The 19,475-nt window shown below is 36.4% G+C and overlaps 1 protein-coding gene across 1 annotated transcript; it reads left to right on the forward strand.

Annotated features, from left to right (window-relative positions):
• The first annotated feature begins 16,638 nt into the window (after positions 1-16,638).
• LOC129084713 (dynactin subunit 4-like) lies at positions 16,639-18,148 on the forward strand. The gene is given in 2 exon segments (XM_054590910.1): positions 16,639-17,816; positions 17,818-18,148. Coding segments are annotated over 2 exon segments (1,401 nt in total). The 5' UTR covers positions 16,639-16,646; the 3' UTR covers positions 18,049-18,148.
• The last annotated feature ends 1,327 nt before the right edge of the window (positions 18,149-19,475 follow it).

The raw sequence follows: 19,475 nt of genomic DNA on the forward strand, positions 1-19,475 counted from the left end.
ATGTCTTATGACCTTGGATTATTCAGAGCAGGTAACCGAATAAAAAGGTTTTCTTCCTTTTCTTTAACTCATTGGGGATGCTTGTTAGTTTGGGGTTTCATAAAGCCTAAAATTCACCTAACAAATAACCAGTCTCCCAACTACTCATAATTGACACCAAGCTACTCAGACCCCAAAGATACTTGTATATAAAGGAGGTTAACTCCAATTCTAAGAAGTGTATGACCTGTCAAGAAAAAAATGTCATCAAGGAAGAGCTAGATACAATAAAGCCAAAGAACATATTCTTACTTTGAAATGAGTAACAAACAGTTGAACATTTTTTCTCTTTTCTGTCAGTTTCTGTGACATTTTAAGGACCTCATGTAGGATTATGAAAATAGCCTTTAGGTAAGGAGAATCCTTAAGAACAATTTTTGAACATCAAATATCACTGAGACACTTGGCATGCTAAATTATGAGTCTATGTTTAATATTATAAAGCATAGGATAGCTAATTGTGAACAAGTTAAATTGTGCCCAGCTTCTGCTCACTCAGAAATGAATGAGAAATTAGGCAATTAAAATACATGTGAGTTCAAAATTTCTTTGCTCAGAGACCACTTATATGAAAGCTCCAGACTTTACAAGTTTGGTCACTTTACATAGTTTTCTAAATTTTAAGTGTACACTATAAACAAGCGATTTGATGTTGCAAACAATGACTCCGTTGAACTAGGGAGACTACAAATATAAAACCTAATCCTGAAAGCAGTTCTTAGGAAAGTTTTCATAACATGGATTTCTTATTTATCTTCAACCTCAAGCTCAGTATGAAGTAAGACTCTGCAACTGAAAATACAAGAACAAATGACAAACCAAGCTGAAATATATACAAATAAACACTCTTTAACAGTAATGTACTCCTTTCCAAAGACAGACAATTTCCAGGCCGGCTTTATAACTGATGTGTGAAATACACAATGGAAAAAGGGTCAGTAAGGGCACGGGAAAAGATGTGTTTCTCTGGCTCACAAGATTTGAACCGTACTTACTAGCTAGCTACTTGTGAATGATTAATGAAGTAGGGGGGAAACATAGAAAGGAAAAAAAAAAGGAAGAAAATGCTTTCCATTTCTCAGATAACGAAAAGCAAACGCAGTACCCATTGCCCCGAACAATGTTACTTGAAAATCTCTTGGCCTTCAAAACTCAAGGACCAATGCTTAATTAATTCACAATATTTCAATATTTATTTGAATCACTTTTTCTTCTTTTTTGAATTTCAGAAGAATTGCTTTCAGGTTGATGAAAAATATTTTCTCAGTGTGACTGAAAGCCTAAACTACTCTTGAGGATGTTTTCTCCTACAGAAATCAAAGGAATTTTACAAAGTTTTGTTGCAACCCTGAAAATTTAGATTTGAAAATTCAACACCACAGATGTAATCACAGCCAGACACTAATTAAGCAACGGGCCAAATTTGGTTCTAGAAATGTGTGTGCATAATTTGTGACTTTAGCAGGAGTTGTCTGTGTGTTTTCAAGGGCAGACTGTGGCCAAACATTTATTAAAAGATCTTGGGAGAAAATGTTTCTAAAAATGGCACTTTTACTTAATAATTACTTATTTTTAAACTATTTCTTTTTGATACATTGTTGGTAAAACTGTACCCATTTTTTTTTGATATTTCCCATAGTTATTCAAAGGCATACAAGGATATACAATCAAATTCATGAGAGATTTCTCTTTTTAAATTCCTAAATTTCTAGGATTCACTCATCATAGGTTTTTGGTGATGGAAGGGAGTAAGCAAGGCATTTGGATTCAGCAAAGTTTCTCCGGGAAACCACTTCTTGGTCAAGATGCTCCAAATACTTAGGAAATAAATGTTCTTTTTGCTTGTTGTCTTTATGGATTTTAGTTTGCTTTAATTTAGGGTCTCTAAATTGCAGTTAATTGTGGCTCTAAGAGCTGTTCTATAAACTTTGGAGATGATGTGAGCAATTGGACTTACATAGAAAACTAAATACACATTATTGTTAATGGACTTAGTCAAGTTCTGTTACTTCTCTAAGTCTCAATTTCCTTATCAGAGAAATGATGATAGCAGCACTTATTTATAACATTACTATAATAACTGAAACAAAAACAAGGGGGAAAATGATTGTGCTAAGCATGTAATAGGCTTTTAGTTTATTCTTTGTTTTTTTTCCCTTGTCCTCCTCTTCCTTCTTCTTCTTCCTCTAATGATGATGATGATATAATGATGATCTTGGATTTATATTCTAAATAACTCATAATTTATGTATTTTGGTGTAGATATCACACTAAAAATTTAAAACTGTGCCAGTGCCAAAGTATTTAGTGTAAAATGATAAAGATAAGTAATTTTTTTTTAACAATCCTAATAAACCACATACTAAGATAACTCTTTTCACATTTAAGGTTTCTTTTATGTGTCAGGGTTTTTATAACTGTAACCAGTAAATCCAAAATTAAAGGGGTGGGGTTTGGGTGGAGATGGATAAGGTGGGGGGATGGGAACCTCTGTAATAGTGCCAACAATACAAATAAAGCTTAAAAAGTACCATAGAAAAGGGAGGAAGAGGGAAGGGAGGTAAAGAACACAGCAAAAAAATAATAATGATGGTTTTCTATACATTTTCCACTTCTCACTGAGAGATATTAGATGATATGCTTTCTGTTGAGCTTCTATGAAAAGTCTACTCTTCTCAAGGCTACCAAGAGTACATCAAAGATACCATAATAAAAAGAAAGAGGTTAGAACAGCAAGTTGTGTCCAAAAGGACTTTGCCAGTCATATTTGGCATTGTGATTACCCGATAACAGAAGTTTCAATCGGTGAAGGGCCTCTTCTTTTTTCTACAGAACACAATTCTGACTGGTTAGCTTCAGTGTTCTATTCATCTGCCTCCTTTCTGGTATTCCTCATTACCAACACAGCCACAAACAACATCATACTTAGTGTTGTCTGGCTAGGAAAGAAGTCATGGTTTTTCTCTGTGTTTCTTTAATTAAGCACTCTCACAGATATACCCCAAAGTTAAAGCCAGACATTGAAAGGCAATGACTATGTGTGTACTTGGTTAGCATCTACCAAATAATGAATGGCTTTAGTATATACTATAATGATTTAATAAGGTAAAACTTATACTTGTCCTGGATCAGTGAAGTAATTTCTCAAAATTCTGTGTTTTACATTTATGTTTCCAAAGGAAAGAATATCAGATAAACAGAAAAGAAGAAAATTCAGTGAATTAGATATCCTACATTCTAAGTCAATCATCATTCATTGCAAACAATATATGAAGTTCAAAATTAATTGTGGTCATAGTCAACATGGTCATGGCTAGGAGTTGTATTTCTTTAAAATAGTTCTTTCTCATTCAGGACAACACACAACAATAACAACAACAACAATAACAACAACAACAAGGCAGCTATGATGTGCTAAGTAAAATTGTTCTCTTCTACCAAAGTGCAATTATGTAAATCACCAGCAGGTAGTAATTAAATCATTGTTTATTGGACCTTAACATCAACTTTTACAGCCTGTCTATTATATCGCTTATTTCTGTTAATGTTGTAACACTGGTGATTCAGAGCATGAAAGCGTGTGCCTGGCTCCATCCCTAAATGTCAACCGTTTAAGTGGTTTGACTTTTATTTTCTATTTACTTTGGTCAGTGTAAATTTCTATGGGTTTTGTTGGTTGGGAAAAAGGGGATTTGAGGATCTGTAGTTCTTGGTTATTAATATTTGACTTTGTTAGTGCTATCTATTTACTATATGACTTGTGGGAAAAAAAGAGGAAGAAATCAGATATTTGTTCACAGCTCTTAAAATATATGGGGAGCGTGATCACACATTGGGCCTGTAATCTCTATATTTTGCTGTTCTCTTCCACTTCACATTTAAATAAGAGCAGTCTTTGATTCTTATGTATTTTACTATTTTTTTTACCACTCTACATGTTTGTGGAATCAGGAATCGGTTCCTTTTTTAAAAACAAACAAACAAACAATGTATTATACCCAGAGTATTGAATATTTTGTTTAAGAAACTTCACAGCATGTCAAAAGCCTGGCTAATCCATCCCGGGCATTTGATTTGGACCTCACTATCAGTAATTATATTGTAAGATTGTACATGTGAACCCCCATGCATCCTCCTCTGAGCTAATGGCATAGTTTAAAATGTCCCCTATACCAGACCCAGTTTTTCCAATGAACACTGCCAAAAACAACTCTAGGCAGAATAACAGGATGTTCTAATAGATATTACTCAGTTAAGCATTGAGAAGCTCACCTATCACAGGGTCTAACTAAACTACCTGGAATTGGTCATGGGAGGTAGCATGACAGAACATAGGGAAGAGGAGCCAGAGGGGGACATCATTGGCTCTTTTGCTGTTAAGTGTTCAATTTTACTTGATTACCTTAAATTGCCCCTGTGCTTGTTTGGTCATAGAGCCAATTCATGGCCTATAGTGGATTAAAAGCAGTTAGTATTTCCTCTCTGTTCTAAGTGATGTATGTTTATTATTTTTCAGTATCTCCCTGTGCACAAAGCAAAGAATTTATTTTCTCAGTGAAAATATCTCTTATAAATATACCTAAGCAATTAGTCTGAATTTTTTAAGTACAGTCAAAGACTTCTGAGAGCTTTGGGCTTCTTAGTCAATAAAGTTCAGCAGTATTCCAAGATGGTAGGTAATGTGCTTTCTACAAATAGTTCTAACGGGGCTATTCTTTAGTGACAAGGTACGAAATAACAATTTATTTCTCAAAGTTTGAGAGATGTCTCTGGTTTCTTGGTCCCACGTAATTTGCTAAAGTTACACAGAATGAACCAGGTCTGACTTTTATCTAGGATGGTCGGTCAGTCAATAGACAACATATGGGACAAAAGTCTTTAACTCCTACTGCACTGCTTCTTCTGATGGGCACTCAGAATGATTTATGAATGTAATACAGTAACTTATTCTTAGTGGTTATCACTTTTTTAAAATGCAGATTTTTTTTTCCTTATGGAAAACTGAGCATAAAAAAGGAGTTTTTAGCTAAGTCTTTCATAATGTTCCAGTTCCTTGTGTCCTGCTGTGCTGCTGGGATTCCTTGTATGGTATTTCCCATATTGGTCATGGATAAAGAAATAAGGAGGAAGCATTTATTTTACCCGTGATAATGCACTGCTGGTCTCCATAAGCAGCCTGTTTCTGTGCTGGCCAAAAAGGCCTATTATAAAGGAGTTAAAAATACCCCACTCCATTCACTATTATTTCCTTTATCAGAGCAAGGATCTCTTTTTATGATATCCCAGAATTCTATACTGCTCATTGTTTTATTCCAAAAAGGGCTTGGGCAATATAAAAGATTTCCTTTTTACAATTAAAACTATGGAAAGAATGACTGTCAATATCCCATGTGGGTGTGATAAAGACATGATCCATTATTCACATGATATCTATTCCAATTATGTATTTTGGTACTAGCAATATAGCCGCAGACTATTTAATATTTTCCCTAATTGAATTTTCTAATTTTCAACATAGGTATCATGGTCATTACCTACCACCACAGCATCCCTATACCATCCAGATTTACCTTTGATCTTTTAGAATGATTTCTTTCTATCCTCCATGGGAATCTCTATGCAATGAAGGAATGTATCCAGCATTCCAAAAAGCATGGCATGCCATTCTCAGACCATTTCAAAGCAAAAAGCCTGCAATTCTCCACCAAGGATAAGGTAAATAGATATCAGCCGTTCAGCTTATATTTTCAAATCTATGGGTTTAACTGATGAGATATACTCAGCCCTTTGTTTAAATATCTTACATTCGAAAGTATGATCCTCATGATTGGATTTGAGTTCTGCCAGGCTGGGATATATTGACAAACTTGAGGAGCCTTTTCAAGGGGCACTGAAGGATGAGAGCAGCTTACTCACCACATAAATGCCTGCAATGTCCTATCAGCTGAATGGTGTCCGTGACATCAGTTTCCTCATTTTTATCCTATTTTTCAATTACCATCTGAACAACCTCACCCAGCTAAGCCAGATACCGAGTCCTCTCCCTGCAATTTTGTTTTCTTTTTCCTTTCACCCCCCCCCCCCTTGTGCCACATTCCATATGGGCAGCATGAATCCTTTTTTCCCATTGCTTAGCCCTAAGCATGGTCACTGGGTTAGCAGATCTGATGTGCTCTTTTGAATATATCCCTGTTCTCCCCCTTTTGTTCCCACTGTAACAAAATTGTTAATGATACACTTTGCATCTATCATAGTCTAGGCAAATGCCATAAATTATGTGAGTCTCTCTGATTAGTACACAGCTGATTTTGGATTGTTTGCTCCCATTTACTGTTTTAAAAGTAGCATTCGATCTGTTGGTTAAAGAGAGTGTAGGGACATCACCTCTCTCAGTGTAAACCTGCAGTAAACCTAGCTTTACCCTTTGCAACAAAATAGTTATTAAACCATCTGAAACTGTCTTTTCACAAAAGCTTTTGGACACTTGCGGGTCAGTCATAACCCAAATAGCTCTCTTCATTCAACTACATCTAAAATTAGTGACTTCCTGCCTGATTATTTACTCTGTGAATCCTTGCAGAGATTCATCAGGTTAGTGCTTGTGTTTCTCCATAAAGTATCCTAATCATGAGCAGAATAAATGCTGGAATCTGAGGTTGGATGGGTTATGATTGATTATAAATCAAGAGAAATATCTTTTATTTCTCCTGCCTTTATTCTAGTGTCTTCATGTAGATGTCTAGATTTTAGCAGGACTGCTATTTGCAGTTGGAGAATAGTATGTCTCTATTAAATTCCTTTCTACTTGCCTTCTTTGTCTATTCAACTTAGCCAGTTTCCAAAATCTAACTCTATTTTCCTTATATTCCATTGTGAAGACTTTTCCTGTATAGTCTGACTAAAGCTTTTTGGGACTTCATACCAAAAATACAAATCCACAGTATGTTTTTCAATACCTCCATTTTCTTTTTAAAAGTGCAATAAGTCCATATAACTTACAGGTCTAAAAGTTAATCATGCCTACTCTACCAACCTGAGTTACCACAAAGGGCTGAATTGTCAAATCAGACTAAGACATAATCTAATGATTCAAAGAATTTAGACAGATATGGGGTATTCTTTCCCTGATTCAAAATGTAGCTCCTCAAAATGACCATTTTCTCCCACATTGGTTTGAGATTAATATTATGAGGTTTATGAGTAATATGTACAGAAGTATTAATCATAAAAGTTAGCCCTGTAAATTTTGGAACATCCTTTTTTTGTATTCACTAATTACAATGTTTATATGACTACTCCCCATTCTTTAGTCATCCAAGCTTCATAAACCATAAATTTAGGTATAATCTACAAGAAACAATCTAGGCTAACCCTGGTATATTCTCCCAAAACACTTTATAGATAAGGATTCCTGGTGTTTTTCCACTAGTGACTCTATCAATAGCGTTTATACTGAGGTCTGGCCAAAGTCATACTCCCTCTCACCTCACCATGCAGTGCCCAGGAAGGGAAAAAATGGGCTACAAGCTTGATGTTGACTCTTTCTTACTCATTACTGGATACCTGTAGACAGTGCAATTTGTTTTAGTAATTTAAAAAGTTTTCATCAAAAGCCACCTTGACTATGTATCAGTTTCTTTTGAATGGCATTAGCTTCTTCTTTTGGGTAACATTGACTCTTTCCTTGAATGATCAAGTACAGAAGTGGTGGTGGTTTCTTGCAACTGCTGATTTTTTGATTCTCCCCATTATTAGGATAATTTCTGAATTAGCTAATAATCTCATTACAATAATCTTAAATAAGCTTCATTACAAATATTTTAGCAACTAAAACTCCTGATTTAATAAGATGCCGTGCCATTTGTGCCTGAGTGAATAAATGAGACTCATTTAAAATTATCAGCTCTCTTTTTAAAGAACAAATCTATTTTAAAATCCATTAAAACACTTGATGATTTTAAACAAAGCACTTTTTATCAATTAATAGAATAGTTTCAGCTAATAGATCATAAACTCTGAATTAGTTGAAATCAGAATCAATTATTGCTTATTATAATAGTATTTTTACTTCAATCTTTGGGGTTTTGTTGCTCTATGAACATCTTAGTTCTCATTCAGTGTGCTGTTAAGTGATAGGATTTCCAAATTCTTTAGCAATTTTCCAGTGTCTTGTGCAAAATATTGGTTCCATGAGATATGTAATAAACAAGCAAGAAAATACTGAATCAAACAAATAAAATGGAATCAACAACTTTTGAAATTTGGCTTACAATATAAAACTCTTCGATTCAAAGAATGCACTTGCATATACAGAAGACCCTGAAATCCTAATGATCTCCAAACTCCCTTGATCATGACATGCTTTTCCCAAATAAGACTCCTGTCACCTTCCTCACTAGCACCCTATGTAGCAGCCTTTGGAAAGTGCTGTCTATAGGGTTGATTTCATACTTCTTATTCTAGCATTCAAGGCTTCATGACTCTCCAAACTTGTCTGGATGACCCATGCTCTTTTTTTAATTGTTTAGGTTTCTCTTCGTATTTTGATTGCACCGTTCACAGCCTTTCCTCCTCATCCTGCCTCACATTGTTTGCTGCTGTGATATGCTCTTCCCTTTCCTCTTTCTTCTTTACATTCCATTCTTCCTCAGAGTTTAGGTTATGCTCTTCTGTCAGAACTCTTGATATGTCTACTTCATATTGTCTTCTCTTATTCCAATCTTTGACTTATTTTGATCTTATATTTATTCCTTTCTCTTTTTGGCTCTCACATTGGATGGTAATCATTTTTGCAGGTTATATTTCTAGGCTACCATGTTACCTGGCTTTTGATATTTTTTTTAGTTAACTGAATGCCCTGATATGGGAGTGGATGGGGCAAGAAAAAGGGAGTTGTCAGGGTTTTTCTCCTTGCTCCTTTAGCAATAACTATCTTCTCCACAGCTTTCCCTTTGACTAAACAAGCCCACCACATCTCAGCTTCTTTTGGGTGGTTTTAGCTTTTTCATTTGGGTGACATTCACTTTTTCCTTTCATGATCAAATACAGAAATGTTAGCAACTTTTTGCAATTGCTAATATTTGCATTGGATTTTCTCATGTTCCATCACTTGCATGATAATCCCTTGCATGAAACTCCCTCTGTTTAAAGATTTGGGACGATTTCTATTTTTACTATTGTGTCCTTATTGATATAACACTAAGCATGGATTGAATTACCATTCTATTATTATCATGTTCTGCTTTTTCCATTAATTTAAAAATGTATATTGTCTATTTGTTCCTACAATAGGCTTTAAGCACCATATTGCCCATAACACTTATATGGAATACAAATTCAGTTTGTAGAGTGATGTTTTGTGATATTTGCAACACAAATAGCTGAATTATAACAAAATTTTGCAACATGAGGCTGAAAGTGGTCAAAATACTTTAGCAATTATGATAATTTTTTAAAATTACTTTGACATGGTATATAACATGCATCTGGTTCTTTGCTTTTATATTGACTTTGCTTATACTCTTCAAATCTTCTTATCTTTCTTCTTCTTCTCCCCCTCCTCTCCTTCCTCCTCCTCCTCCTTCTCCTTCTTCTTCTTTCTTTTCTTTTTTGGTCCAAATATGAGATATCTCCAGGAGGTATCCAGACATGTAATAGGAAAAATAGAGATATTTATTGAAGAAGATACAAGATACAAGAAACATTGTATACAGGACAACAACGCCTCAGTCCCCTTCAAAGTAGGTACCTTCGGGCCTCACACAGTTCTCCCAGTCACCATCTGCCCCATCATATTTTACTGAATCTCATCAATGGCCTGAAATCTCTTCCCTTTCAAAGGTGATTTTAGTTTTGGGAAAAGCCAGAAGTCACAGGGTGACAAATCTGGGTGATAAAGGGGACTAAGTCACCTGGGTGATTTGATGTTTTGCCAAAAAAAATCTCAAGACATGATGCATGAGTAGGCACATTGTCATGATGAAGCTGCCAGTCCCCAGTTGCCCATAGCTGCAGCCTTCTGAATCATCCAAATAGTTTCCGTGAAAGTATGTTCAAGCTTAACACAAAATTTGATGCAGATTCATTGTTCTACTCAGTAATTTTGAATGCAACTGCCACACAGTACACATGCTCACTCAACAGTGTCTACTGTCCCCACTGACTAGTACAGTGAAGTCATTATTGTTCATGCATAAGCATTCCACTCCACTCTCCTTTGCTGCCAGGTTACATCAATGTTACCCAAAATTTTCTTATTATATTAACAATGGCTGGACTTTTTCCAGGCAGGCTTTGTACCTATCCTTTTTCAAGGTAGTGGTTGGTAACTTAATCTTTTTGAAAATTAGCTAATAAATTAGTTTTCATATCAAATTACCTTAGAAGATCAGAAGGGATGCTCTGATTTTGTCTAATCATTTCTGAAGATGTTGGCTTATTTGTCCTACTTGATGAATGACTTGAATTCACTTCGGAAGATTAATTCTTTTCTTTACAATACAGAGAGTATAAACAACAGGGGAAGAGGAATGCCCACAACAAAAACAATAACCAAAATCATCACTTTTACAATTTAGTAAGCAACTCATTACTAGAAAACTCAGATTATTGCAGACTTCTCATCTCTTTTATCCATCTCTTTCTTTTTTAAACACCCTGTTTTTTTATTCCGTGAGGGCCAGTAACAATACTACCTAAAATAATGATGGAAAGTCTTAAATAACATGGAAAAAAGACACTTTGGTAGATTTGTAATTAAATTTAGACAATAAGTTGTATTTCCCCAATGCATTCAATAAAAATTATTAGTTCCTATATTCTATGTGATAAAGAACTTAGCATTACTTGTAATGGGACACATTTTCTTCTCTTGGATGGTCATATTTCTAATGGAATGAGGACTAACTTAATAATTGAACCTTAATGACTGCTTACTGCTTTTAGAACCCTATGCAATTTAGTCCCTATAATCAGCTGATTGAGTTCTTCGGGGTGGCCACTAGGTGGCAGCAGCTATGCAAAAGCACCGTCGTTCATAATTGGCAAGTTGCAAAGTAGCATGGGTTTCTTTGTTATTTTTGCCTGATCTTTTTGTTTTGCTTCTCTAGGAAAAAAATACAAACATGGAAACTTGAATTAATTATAAAGAGGCAATGAAGAAAGACAACTTTTGGTTGGATGTTTTCCACTTTTGTGAGCAAGTATGCAACCGAGCAGAGCTTAAAACCGGGATGTGTTACGGAATTGCGCACCTGAAACCTGTAGAATTTTTGTTAACCAGTGTCACTCCAGTAAATTCAATATAAAGGAAAAAAAATTAAAGGAGAAAAAAACAGGGAATCGCTCAGTCTTCATGCTACCAGACAGCGAGGAAGCAAGAAAAAGACAAATATCATCTCAGTAGTTCTCAACAGATCAACATTAACTTGGGATTTAAAACTCCTGCTCTCACATAATGAGAAAATTGACAAGCTAATCTCTCCTTTATTTATTTATTTATTTTTTTTTGTACAGAACGTTCTGGGATGTTACTACCTAGATTAAAGCACCTCCCACATATTTTAAATAGTCCTAAAGTTTTAGGAACTATTTAAAAGCTAGCTGGCATACTAAAACTAAAGAAGTTTATTTTAGTGAAATAGGACATATGCAAAATATATGAAAACTGGAATTTTAAAAGACAAAATTTTTACTCATATACAGTGATTTATTTTTATTTTACTTTCTAAGCATTTATATAAATGTAAACATAAACACAAAAAGATTCTAAATAAGAATCACGCATAAAAAATTTAGTTAAAACAGGTTGTGCTATAAATATATGATGGCTGTTTCCAGTATAAGAGTATAAGTAGTAAATAATGAAAGATACAGTTAATTATATGTGATATATTTTTATTTTATTTTTTCAAAGCAAAGTGTGTTTTAATTTGTTGAAATTATTTTGCTATAAATCTGATTGATTTGTATTGGGAATAGACACACACACACACACACACACACACACACACACGCACACAGAAATGTTATCTGGGTTAATGCTACCAAGCAGACTAAACTTCTTTCTCTAAATTTCTATGTAGAGATGGATAAAGAATGTATAATGGAAATATTGATTGTGCAATGTATCAAAGGCTATGAGAAGTTTGTGGTTTGATGAGATAATTTCTTACCATTGTGCTTTATAGAGTTTATTCATGAGCATAATACAATTGTGCGAATAATGGGGACACTGAAAATATGAGTTCTTGTCTAAATCATTAAATAAATTCTGTTCACAAATGGTTCTTCTGAAAATAACTGTTCTATGGTAAGTACTGTTTCATGGAATCCAAGTGAAAATATTAAGATTCAGTGTGCCCAAAGTGAAGCTCTATATTCTTGTTTTTAATGAGATCTCCATGCGGATGTAGGATAGGCAAAGCTCAGGCACCACAGCTAAAATGCTTTTCAGCACAGAAAATATGTTGCCTCTCTCCTGGGTTCATACAGGGTCAGGTTGAGCTACACCCTTCTTGTTTTAAGAGGGTAAAGGTAAAATATTGGTGCTTGCCCATTGTTTATGTGATATTTCATTGAGTTGTGGTGGACCCCAAGGTATCCTTTCAGCAGTATAAATAATCCTGTTCTCTCCCTAGAGCACCTCCATTCTTTCCTCCTCCTAAGAAGCATAATAGGTATGAGAATGAAGAAGAATAGAGCGAAGAACTACTTTTTAGCCATAGGTATATAAGTATAATGTCAAGCTTTAATTTCATTTAGGTTTATATCATCTAAAAAGCAAACAGAGCCAGAACTGTCATTTTGCTTTTTAAAAAAAAAAAATTCCCACTGTGCTTGTTACATGAGGGTATCTGAGGTAACTTTGAGATCGCTATGTGCTTGCACAGATGCAGGGCGCAGAAGGGCTGAGATTAGGACAGGGGTGGCTGCTTTTAATCTGTGATTTTCATTAGCAAATTGGTTGTAAATTGAGTAGCAAAACTTTTTCCTAAATTTAGCAAACTAAATTTATTAGATTTATATTTAATTAGTATCAAACACTCTTTGAGGGTTTTGACATGAACATATACTGCCATCACATTAAGGGAGAAGTTTTTACTAAAGTAATTGAGACAGAAAAAAGAGAGGCACAGTGGCTGAAGCTCTGAAATTGGTATACAAGGAACAGCCATAGAAAAGTGATTTTCCTGATGGTTGCGAAACTCACATGGGTGCTCATTATCTCGCACATATATCCTTCAGTCCTTAATGAATAGTGCAGTATACTTAAGCAGCAGGAGATACTTTTGATATCCATGCTTCTTAAGGCAAAGTTGAATTAGCCTAGCTGGGCAGACCTATGGAGATAGAAGCCTAACCCAAATTAGGCTAAACTCTTTGAAGAGATATGAAAATAAAAATGCTAAAACATTGTGAGAAAGCTGGGTTTTATTTTCTTGCTGCATTTACATCTATTTTTCCTAGATGGATTTCTTTAAAAATAGTAAACATTAAAAAATAAAAGTACCTCACTCTGGCTGGTGTGGCTCAGTGGACTGAGTGCCAGCCTGTGAACCAAAGAGTCGCTGGTTCTATTCCCAATCAGGGCACATGCCTGGGTTGCAGGCCAGGTCCCCGGTTGAGGGGCGTGTGAGGGGCAACCACACATTGATGCTTCTCTCCCTCCCTTCCCCTCTGTTTAAAAAATAAAATAAAATAAAAGTAACTTAATAACAAAAACTTAGCAGTGTATGGTTGGTCTAATGGGCATACAAAAACCTATTATACCTACGCACTTAGTTTAGAACCTGAAATGGAAGAGAAAAATGGGAATGGACACAACACATTCACACAAACCTTATTGTAAAGATTGCCTGTGAAGCAATGGACGTGAGCTTTTAAGGTGTTCGGGGAAATTTAATGGTATATATTGAGAGAGAGTCCTACAGTCTAAATCTTTTAAAACTCTAGATTTGTCCTCCAATAGATTTTTAGAAGTTTCAATGAAAAAAAAAGAGCCATATTAATGAAACAAATGACTGAAAGCCATAGGTGGTTATTTCAAGGACAAAAAGGTTCTTACTTCTGAGTCACAGGTGAGTAGTTCATTTGTGCCTAACCATACTGACCAGTCTGTAAAAGTCTCAGTCATAAGAGCACAAGAAGGAAAGATTAGGTGGCTGAACCATCTCAAAGTTTTCAACAAAATGGAGCAAAGTGCATAGCATATTTGAAGACTGTGATTAAAAATCAGTTTCTTCATTGATATGTATTGTATGTGTAAATTTTGATATAAATAAAAAAAACCCTTACACCTGCTTGATTTCTAGGCCTATTGCATTTTTAAAATGGAGGGAGAACACTTTACTAGAAATCTATAAACAATGACGCTCATTATAGGCACCATCATCTTGAATCTTTCCTATACCTGTTTCCCTACAGGACTATCCTGAAGTTCTTGAACTTGCAACTTTATGAATATAACAAGAGAATTTATTTAGAGAAAAGAAATCCACCTTGTGTAACAAGAATTTAATGCATTTTATTCCACATTATTCATTAAATGAAATATACATTAGATACCAGTCTCTACTTCTTTACTGAGCATGGTTAAATGCAATTTTCCTTAACATCTCTTTATGATAAGATTTATTTGGAATATTTTTAAAAATCCAACATATTGACCCCACTGCTGAGCCAATGAATTAGAATCTTCAGGTGGTTATGTGGAAAATTACATAGCTTGTTAACAAAAGTTTCAGGAAATACTTATCTTCAAAGTTTGGAAACATACCACCTAAGGGAACATTTGAAACAACCTGGGACCTTCTCTCATACTTTATGTTGTTTTCATCTTGCTCAGCCATTAGTATAAATGCCTTATCAAATGCTTTCTAATTCGGGAAAATCAATATTGTATGTAAAAATGGTACAATGCTATGTCCTTCTTCCACTCTGGAGGAACATGAGGAGCTGAGAGACTCTTACCCACGTTTGTGTCCTCAGAGAATACTGACAAGACTGGAAGTCATCTATCTGCAGATCCAGTGGTTTTCAGCCTGAACAAATTGATGCCTCTCATGTTCACCCAAACCCGTTGCACACTGCTCAACTTAGACTTTTTCTGAGAATGAATAATTTGGCTTTCACAAAAGGCTGTACTTTCTCTTAATATTTATGGAAAATGCTACCTATGCTGCAGCTCTCTCAATCTCTTATTTAAGTGCTGTGTGCCTATGATTACATTCCCCAGGTATGCTAAGCATTTCTTCATGATGGGAGAGAGTGTTTTGATGTTCCCTTATTAGCTGGAATTCAAATATCTCCCTCAATGAACAGAAAAAAAAAATGGAAAATTTCTGCATTTGTAGATACTGTTTTGTGTGTGTGTGTGTGTGTGTGTGTGTGTGTAATGACAATTACCCTAGGGCCTTCTTGTACTAACAGAGCTTCTTCTGTTAAAAATACTTTGCCCATTCTCTTTCTTTTCCAATTAATAAAATAAAAATCAAATCCAAAATCAAAACAACTCTAGTCATTCTTATTATGATATATTTTCCTATTATAGCTTTCATAGAAGCTGCACTTTATGTCACTCAGCACATAATTTTACCTTGTGTGTGTATATGTTTAGCAATTGTCTATCTTAACAATGAGATTTTAATTTAAATGATGGTGGAAACTATGTCTTTATTACTTACTTTTATAACCTCAGTGTCTCTTGTAGGTTCAGGCACATACAATATAATTTTTAAATGTTAATAAGAACTATTAAAGGTTTTCCAAGTGTCAGCAGATCTGCTAAGTGCTTTACATGAATTAACTCATTGAACCTTAAAAACAATCTTGTGAAATCATCATTATTATTATTCCCAATTTCACTAACAAGAAAATAGAGGATCAAAGATGTTAAATGACTTGTTCAAAGCCATATAAATGCCTTAGGATGAGGTCAGGTTTTAAATCTAGACTATCTGACAGTAGAAATATTTACTAGAAAATGGATAAGGGGGTGAGTGAATGAAAGGAATTTTCTTCTCAAAGCCAAAGATTAATTTGGTCTAGATCTCATAAGAAATTAGATCTGATGCCTTTCTTCAGTTGCAGTGGATGTTATTAAATTTAATGCTTTCCCTACAAGTGTACTATTGGTTTATGTATTACTATTATCTAATTACCATCTAATTTTAGACATGCATAGTGATCTGTCTTATAAAAAGAAATGAATTAAAAAGACTCTAATAGTGGAATTCCAACACTATATAACCTCTGATACCTATTAATTGTGTATTTCTGTGTGTTCAGCTAGTGAATCTTTCAATCATCCCCCTGATTCCCATAAAGTTACATCAGTTAAAACAGGAAAGATTTAGGGGATATTTTTAGATGTCTAAAACTCATTTGAATACTTTATATTTATCCTATCATTTTAAAGAAATGTGTATGTTATTGTTTTAAGAATTGTCCTATTTTCCCAAAGGGTTGAAATGAATAACCGAGAATGGAATGATAGATGGTATCTAACTGGTAATTGAGATTATATGAGCAACCAATATAGACAATTTCGGTGCTTTAAAATAATTTTTTGCAAGAAAAAAATTGGCGTTGTTACCTCCCTCTCCAAGATGGCGTCCTTGCTGCAATCGGAGCGGGTTCTCTACCTGGTCCAGGGAGAAAAGAAGGTTCGGGCCCCTCTCTCGCAGCTGTACTTCTGCCGCTATTGTAGCGAGCTGCGGTCGCTGGAATGTGTGTCTCACGAGGTGGACTCCCGCTATTGTCCCAGTTGCTTAGAAAATATGCCATCAGCTGAAGCCAAACTAAAAAAGAACAGGTGCGCCAATTACTTTGACTGTCCCGGATGCATGCACACGCTCTCCACCCGCGCAAAAAGCATCTCCACACAGCTTCCCGACGACCCAGCCAAGACCACCATGAAGAAACCCTATTACCTGGTCTGTGGGTTTTGTCGCTGGACATCTAGAGATGTGGGCATGGCAGACAAATCTGTGGCCAGTGGTGGTTGGCAAGAACCGGAAAGTCCTCACACTCAGCGGATGAACAAATTGATTGACTATTACCAGCAGCTTGCTCAGAAAGAGAAGGTTGAGCGAGATCGCAAGAAACTGGCACGGCGTCGAAACTACATGCCTTTGGCTTTTTCGCAACACACTATTCATGTCGTGGACAAATACGGTCTTGGAATGAGGCTTCAGCGACCACGAGCTGGTACAACCATCAGCACTCTTGCCGGACTCTCCCTTAAAGAAGGAGAGGACCAGAAAGAGATAAAGATTGAGCCAGCTCAAGCTGTAGATCAAGTGGAACCTCTACCTGAAGACTATTATACAAGACCAGTAAATTTAACGGAGGTAACCACCCTTCAGCAGCGCCTCTGACAGCCTGACTTCCAGCCACTCTGTGCTTCTCAGCTCGACCCTCGTCACAAACATCTGATCAAACGGTCCCTGCGCTGCCGGAAATGTGAACAGAATTTGAGCAAGCCAGAATTTAATCCAACATCTATCAAATTTAAAATCCAGCTGGTTGCTGTCAATTATATTCCAGAAGTGAGAATCATGTCGATTCCCAACCTTGGCCACATGAAGGAGCGCCAGGTCCTCCTGACTCTTACGAATCCCGTGGAGAGCCTTACCCACGTGACGCTGCTGGAGTGCGACGAGGGGGACCCCGATAATATCCACAGCACTGCTAAGGTGGCGGTGCCTCCCAAAGAGCTTGTGTTAGCTGGCAAGGACGCCGCAGCTGAGTATGACGAGTTGGCAGAACCGCAGGACTTTTCAGGACGATCCTCACGTCATAGCCTTCAGAAAGGCCAACAAAGTGGGTATTTTCATCAAAGTGACCCCACAACGTGAGGAGGGCGAAGTGACCGTGTGCTTTAAGATGAAGCATGATTTTAAAAACCTGGCAGCCCCCATCCGCCCCATTGAAGAAAGTGACCAGGGCACCGAGGTCATCTGGCTCAGTCAGCATGTGGAACTCAGCTTGGGCCCTCTTCTTCCTTAAAAGGTGTCCCTGGTGGGAAGATTCCAAAGGACAGTATCACTACAAACCCGTGTTAAAATGTGGAAGCCGCTGCTTCATTAGGCCTTGTTTAAAACGAGGTACCCACGCGCTACTGAATCCTGTTCCCCGGGGGCGGGCGTAGGCAAGGCGTTGGGAACGCAGGGGACGGCTGTTCCTCCTGCTCTCACCGCTGATAACGCCAGCGTATCTGTGTCGCCCCCACTGAACCCTGCACGTTGAATGACAACAGCACAGTTCCATCCTAAGAAAGGGGATGGCTGTGCCTTGGAGTGGCATTCGATTGACACTTGAGAAACTCCGACATGCTATCTCCTGACCTGATCTCACAGAGGATCATCATCTTACAGAAGAAACTTAAAATGGTTATTGAAAGGAGGACCTGCTAGTCGTGATCCGACATTGGTCTCAATGTGCCATCTGCTTTCTGCATTCCGTGAGCTATACTCTAGCAGTCTAAACATATCCTTTCACTTGCCATTGTGGCTCCCATCATGCCATAGATTCCATTTGACAGAAAAATAGAATTGCCACATTGTCTTAGTTTTGTGATGATTGGAAAACCTATGTAGTTTTTAAGGCAAGGCGCTCCCATTTGCCCTCTTCTGAGTGAGCACAGGATACTTTTTTATTGGTTGCTCTTAAAGATTTTTTTTCCCAGTAGAATATGGAACGTTTTTCTAAGAAGAATTTGAGAGGCAGGCATTTACATGTCATGTCAAGGGGGTGGCAAATTCTGTTTATTCTAAATGTTGCCACTCTATCCAGGGATTAATGCTTCCGCAGGGAGGAGTCTGTGTGTGTCTGACTCCCCACCCCTTCTCCGCTCTGCCTCTATAACTCAGTAGATTGTTCTGAGTACTGGGGACCTGGAAAGAGCCCAAAGAAAACTTGGTGGCCAAGTTCACTCCTGGAATGCAGAAAAAGTTGTAAAGGTTAGGTTGTGAGCATGATCTGAACTAATGTTCTTTCCATTGATTTGAAGAGATTAACAATTATCTCTTGAATCCCAAACTGGATATTAAGAAAAAGAACCTTTCTCCTTCCTGAGTTTGACTGTTATCATGCATGTCAAAAAGACCATATTGATTGTAAACCATAAATAACATAGCTCAGCAAGTAGCCCAGAACACTTGCCTAATAGTACACATTCTGTTTTCATGCCATATCCTGGAGTTGGGTTGTTTACTTAATTTCTGTGATGTTTTCTAAAATGAGACTTGACAAAGTAGACCACCAGCCGCACCCCATTTTCTGTAAATGCATTGTTAGCAAGGGGACAATAGATTTTGGTGAAAAGAGAAAAAAAAATTACATGTTAATTTCCCTTTTTTTAATGGAAAATAAAGTCAATATCTTCTCAAAATTCCTGGAAAATGTAAAAAATTTCTATTATTAATCTGTATAAC

This window comes from Pteronotus mesoamericanus, unplaced genomic scaffold (genome assembly GCF_021234165.1).
Source record: "Pteronotus mesoamericanus isolate MK-2021 breed Mesoamerican mustached bat unplaced genomic scaffold, CSHL_Meso_final scaffold_21, whole genome shotgun sequence".
In the NCBI taxonomy this organism is placed as follows: Eukaryota; Metazoa; Chordata; class Mammalia; order Chiroptera; family Mormoopidae; genus Pteronotus; species Pteronotus mesoamericanus.